At 54.5% G+C, this 6,197-nt stretch overlaps 1 protein-coding gene across 1 annotated transcript; it reads right to left on the minus strand.

The window, feature by feature from the left end:
* Nucleotides 1-4,766: 4,766 nt before the first annotated feature.
* On the minus strand, nt 4,767-5,714 carry LOC132086004 (olfactory receptor 14C36-like). The gene has a single exon (XM_059491464.1). It carries the CDS (start codon nt 5,697-5,699, stop codon nt 4,767-4,769), a length of 933 nt encoding a protein of 310 aa, XP_059347447.1. The 5' UTR covers nt 5,700-5,714.
* Nucleotides 5,715-6,197: the final 483 nt, after the last annotated feature.

Genomic DNA, 6,197 nt, shown 5'->3' on the forward strand with positions numbered 1-6,197 from the left:
CAAACGAACAATTAAGTTCTTGTATCAGGATGCTCATCCTGGAGTGGGTGCAAAACAGCTCAAACAATTCCTGATTTTCCAAGCTGTCAGTGATGGATGGAGAAGAGAGGTCAGGCTGCTCTTGGTGTTGAGGAAATGGTGAAAGCAGCCTGACTCATTTCATCTCCTCATGCCCTGGCTGACATCTCCTCTTTCCCCTTCCACCCATTGGCTTTTGTCTCCCACCAGCCCCCCAAGTGAAGAGCCTGGCTCTGTGTTCTCCATCCCCTCCTCGCTGGCACTGCCAGGCTGGGATGAGGAGCCCCTCAGCCTTCCCTGCTCCGGGCTGGACAAGCCCATCTCCTTCAGCCTCTGCTCACGGCCCAATGGCTCCAGTACCACCTTGGAGGCCCTTCCCAGACCCTGCTCCAGCTGCCAGACATCTTTCCTGTCCTGGGGAACCAAATCTAGGCCACAGTGACCTGGATAATCCCCATCCTTGATGTCGTGGTCACATAGCCCTGGCCCCTTGTCCCCTGTCAGGCTCTGGGGTGGGTCCTGTGGAACATCCTTTGGTGGAGGCTGTGGCTCCAGGTGGGCCGGGGGGATCCCAGGGGACAGGGACCCTGCTGGGCATGAACAGCATTGGACTTGTTGGGAGAAACTGTGAGGGGGAGCTGGGGCAGAGTGACCAACCCAGTGACCTGACACAGCCCTGCTGGGATGTCACACAGCCCCTCTGGGATGTCACAGCCTGCTCTGGGATGTCACAGCCCATTATCTAATGTCATACAACTGATCTCTGATATCACAGCCAACTCTGTGATGTCATATTCTGCTCTGTGATGTCAGACTGCTGCCCTGTGATGTCACAGCCTGCTCTGTGATGTCACAGTAGCAGTCTATCATGTCATAGTTCTCGATAATCTCACATAACCCACTCTGTGATGTCTCAGCCCACTCTGTGACCTCATGTTACCAGATGATCAATTGTCTCCACCAGGTGAGCTGACACCTGGACCTTGTTCTCCACAACCCCAGGCCTATGGAAGCCACACAATGCCCATTGTGTGAGAAGGGGAACTGGAAGTTCACCAGCCTCAGTGTCCTGCCAGCTCAGCCAGGCCCACTGGAACATTGGAGTCCACAACCACCAGGGACCATCAGAGAGACCCCCAGGACAGAAGAACACATGGGTAACGGGGAGAGGAAATGTGTTAATGATTTTGGGGAAATTAATATCATATGTGTGTTTAGTCCAGGACAATCAATGAATATATGTGCAATATACGGAATATAAACAGAAACTTTCCTGTACTCACCATTCACAGCTTTGGGAGGAGCTCTCCCCTGTGCATCCAGCTGAATAAAGAATGCAGTGTCTTAATGCTACATTGGGGTTAAGGAGTTTTCTGTTTTACCAAATTTTGGGTAACACTCCCACTGCCAAGGAAAGCTCTGTCTGCTGCTGTTCACAAACAGAGAAGGGCTGGTGCCAGATGTGGAGCTCAGAGGTTGCCTGGGGCACAGTGACCATGAAATAATTAAGTTTTCAATGTTCTGGGAAAGAAGGAGGGGCAGCAAGAAAACTTCCACACGGGAATTAGGAAGGGCAGACTTTGGCCTGTTTAGGATGCCGATTTGGGGAGTACCAAATCAGGTACAGATTTTTTTAAAGAGAAACAGCCGTTAAAAACAAAGGGGTCCAGGAAGGATGGACACATTTCAAGAAAGTAATCTTAAGGGGGAAGGAGCAGCCTGTCCCAGTGTGGCAAAAGATGAGCGATTGAGGAAAATGACTGGCCTGGCTGGCCATGGAGCTTTTATGGGAACTCAGGGGAAAAAAGAGAGAGCATCAACTTTGGACAGAAGGTCAGGCAACTTAAGAAATGTTTAAGGATCTTGCTGGGTTAAGCAGAAAGAAAAGCTGAGACATGGAAGCTTAATGAGAACTTAACCTGGCAGCTGCTGTAAATAAATGCAAAATATTTTTATAAAAAAATTAAACCAAAGAGAGGGACAAGGTGAACCTCTACTCTTTATTGGATGCAGTGGAGAATGTAGTAATTAAAGGTAAGGAAAAGGCTGACCTACTTAACACTTTCTTTGTCTCAATTTTCAATATTAGGACAGGTTTACCTCAAGAAAAGTGTTCTCCTGAGCTGGTGGATGAGCACAGGGAGCAGAACAGTCACCCTGTAATCCAAGAGGAAGAAGCTGGGGACCTGCTGAGCCCCTCAGATGCTCACAGGTGTCTCTGGGAGCAGATGGGATCCATCCCAGGGGGATGAGGGAGCTGTGGATGAGCTCCCCAAGCTGCTCTCCATCATTAACCATCAGTGCTGTCTCAGCACAGAGGTCCCAGAGCACTGGAGGTGCCAGTGTGAGCCCATCCCCAAGAAGGGCTGGAAGGAGGAGCTGGGGAACTCCAGGCCTGTCAGCCTGACCTGGGTGCCCAGCAAGATTATGGAACAGATCACCTTGAGTGCCATCCCAGGGCACCCACAGGATGGCCGAGGGGTCAGAGCCAGCCAGCGTGGATTTAAATATCTGCACTGATGCTCTGCATGAGGGGACTGAGTCCAGCATCAGCAAATTTGCAGATGACACCAAGCTGGGTGTGAGTGTGGATCTGCTGGAGGGTAGGAGGGCTCTGCACAGGGCCCTGGACAGGCTGGATGCATGGCCCAAATCCAACAAGGTGAGGTTTAACAAGTCCAAGTGCCGGATCTTGAACTCTGGCCACAACAACCCCTGCAGCAGTACAGGCTGGGGACAGAGTGGCTGGAGAGCAGCCAGGCAGAAAGGGACCTGGGGGCACTGATGGACAGCAGGCTGGACATGAGCCAGCAGTGTGCCCAGGTGCAAGAAGGCCAATGGCTCCTGGCCTGGATCAGGAATGGTGTGGCCAGCAGGAGCAGGGCAGGGATTCTTCCCCTGTGCTCAGCACTGCTTGGGCAGCACCTTGAGTGCTGTGTCCAGTTGTGGCCCCCCAATTTAGGAAGGACATGGAGAGGCTGGAGCATGTCCAGAGAAGGGGAACAAGGCTGGTGAGGGGCCTGCATCAGAAGTGCTGTGAGGAGTGGCTGAGGGAGCTGGGGTTGTTTATCCTGGAGAAGAGGAAGCTCAGGGGAGAAAAGGCAGTGCCAGGGCACAGGTTGGACTGCATGATCACCAAGGCCTTATCCGGCCTTGCTGATTCTGGGATTCTCTGGAACCCCAGTTGGAGCAGTTGCAGGAGGAGTCCTGGGCCTCCTCTTCAGAAGCTCCAGCAGCCCAGGTCCCTCAGCTTCTCCTGCCAGCCCCAAAGCGCATCCTGTCAGTCCTGCAGAGCCTCTGCAGCTCCTCCTCACTGCCCAGAACAGGGAGCCCCAGAGCCAGACACAGCAGCCCAGATGTGCCCCCCTGGCCTGGGGTGCCTCTGGCAAGGGAGCAGCACCAGGCACTGCAGGAGCCTGCAGACAATTCCTGCAGCACTTGTAGGATGATCCTGCTGCCCAAGGGACGTTCCCATGGTGCCAAGTCAGGAACTGCAATGGGGAGTGGGGCCAGAGAGGAAAGGGCAAACAGGGAGGTGCTGTTTGCAGGGGAGGGAACGGGGAGGGGCAAGAGGAAGTAATTTGTACAAGCAAAGAGTACAGAAAGCAAAGGTGAAGCAAGGGAAATGCTGAGGGCAGTTTGGGGGGGGCTGCCAGGCAGCCCTGGCTCTGAGCAACAGCGTCTGCAGTGGCACAGGAAACTCCCAGCTCATGGGAACAAACTTTCTGGCTGACTGCAGAGGCCAGGACAAAGCTGAGTGGTTTCCCTGGTGTCCACCAGCCCTTGCTGGCCCCAGGGGCCGATGGCATTTGTGCTCCCTCAGGTTCATGTCCCCACAGCAACATGGGGTGCTCCCCCTGCTGTGTGCAATGCAAACAGGGGCTGCTGAGCCAGTGCTGCCGTGTCTGTGCCTGCAAGGATGGGGCACCTGTGTGAGCTGGGGGAGAGGCCAGGGCTGCAGAGGGGGGATGTTGTTGGCAGCTCCATGAGGACGCTCTGGGACGCTGCCCTGGGCTGTGCAGCGCACTGGGGATGGATCAGCCCCTGCTCTGCTGCTCATTCCCATCTGCCCCAGGGCCCTTGCAGAGCCCCAGCCATGCTGTTTGCCCCCAGCCTGCCCACGGCCAGCCTGGGGCTGCTCACGGGGGTTTTCTGTGCTGAGCATTGGCCTGGGTGTGTTCTTGAGAGAGCCTGGGCAAGGAGCCTGGAGCCCCCAGGCCCTGGGCTGAGGCGTCAGCGCTGCCCCAGCAGTGCCCATGGCCTGTCCCTGCTGCAGCCCCGGCACTGCCACCCCCAGGGCTGTGCCCAGCCCCGAGAGCACTCAGGCCCTGCAGCAACACCAGGGCCACCAGGGCAGCGGGGCAGGGCCATGGCAGCAGCAGTGGTAACGCCAAGTGCTGATGCTGCTGGGCACAGCTGCTGTGCTAGCCCTGATCTGCCCCCAGCTCTGCACACAGACATTGCTGCTGTAGCTCCAGAGAAGGCAACAAAAGGGCATCTCTGCAGAAAACTTTGCTGGGAGATCCTTTAGTTCCTTTAAAGCCACCAGAAGCACAGTCCCTCATTCACAAAGTCTGTGGGCTCAGGAAAGGTGGAGAGAAACAAAATGAGAAAAGGACCAAACACTAATATTTATTATGGACAATATAAAAAACCTTAAAAAAGGGGGAAAAATCCCACAACCAAACCAACAAGAAATATTCAAAATTACTTTTATTACAAATGATTTGCAAACACTGGCCTGCAGTTTAATGTTTCTGAAAGCATCCAGTCATCAGTCTCCACACTGCAGCCTTGAGCTCCTGGTTCCTCAGGCTGTAGATGAGGGCGTTCAGGGCTGGAGGCACCACCGAGTACAGAACTGACAGGGCCAGATCCAGGGATGGGGAGGACATGGAGGGGGGCTTCAAGTGAGCAAAGATTAGAGTGCTGAGGAAGAGGGAGACCACAGCCAGGTGAGGGAGGCAGGTGGAAAAGGCTTTGTGCCGTCCCTGCTCAGAGGGGATCCTCAGCACAGCCCTGAAGATCTGCACATAGGAGAAAACAATGAACACAAAACAGCCAAGTCCTAAAGATGCACTAACAGCAATGAGCCCCAGTTGTTTAAAGTTGGAGTGTGAGCAGGAGAGCTTGAGGATCTGTGGGATTTCGCAGAAGAATTGGCCCACGACATTGCCATAGCACAGGGGCAGGGAAAATGTATTGGCTGTGTGCAGCAGAGCATTGAGAAGGGCACTGGCCCAGGCAACTGCTGCCATGTGGGCACAAGCTCTGCTGCCCAGGAGGGTCCCGTAGTGCAGGGGTTTGCAGATGGACATGTAGTGGTCATAGCACATGATGGTCAGGAGGAAAAGGTCTGCTGAGATGAAGAACATAAAGAAAAAGAGCTGAGCAGCACATCCTGAGTAGGAGATGTCCCTGGTGTCCCAGAGGGAATTGTGCATGGCTTTGGGGACAGTGGTGCAGACGGAGCCCAGGTCGCTGAGGGCCAGGTTGAGCAGGAAGAAGAACATGGGCGTGTGTAGGTGGTGGCCGCAGGCTACAGTGCTGATGATGAGGCCGTTGCCCAGGAGGGCAGCCAGGGAGATGCCCAGCAAGAGGCAGAAGTGCAGGAGCTGCAGCTGCCGCGTGTCTGCCAATGCCAGCAGGAGGAAGTGCCTGATGGAGCTGCTGTTGGACATTTGCTTTGCCTTGGCATGGGGATCTGTAAGAAAAATAATCATGGAATAGCTGGGTTTCGAGAGGACTTGAAATATCCCAGCACAGCCTCGAGGCACTTTCCCCCCACTGCCTGCCTAGGGCTCTGCTGCCTGGAGCTGCTTCCCTGTGCCCAGGGCTGGGCCCTGCCAGTGCTGCCAGAGCCCAGCCCAGCCCTGGGGGCTCAGCTCTGCCCTGCAGACCCCTCCCAGCTCTGGCACTGCGCAGGGGCAGCTCTGGCTCTGCAGGCTCTGATGGCAACATCACAGGAACCCTGAGGAGGCTGGAAAAGTTTGACATTGACACTGCCTGTGAGGGGTCCTGTGCTGATTTCTGTCACTGCCTGCTTTATTCAGACCTGAGATAAAATTTTTATTTTTTCTATACATGAACCAAGAGATGAATATCTACGTGCAATTTTCCATCCCAGCAACCCAAAGCAGTAGATTAATAAATTTTTCCCTTTTATGCAGCCCCTGCCG

This window comes from Ammospiza nelsoni, chromosome 34 (genome assembly GCF_027579445.1).
Source record: "Ammospiza nelsoni isolate bAmmNel1 chromosome 34, bAmmNel1.pri, whole genome shotgun sequence".
NCBI lineage: Eukaryota > Metazoa > Chordata > Aves > Passeriformes > Passerellidae > Ammospiza > Ammospiza nelsoni.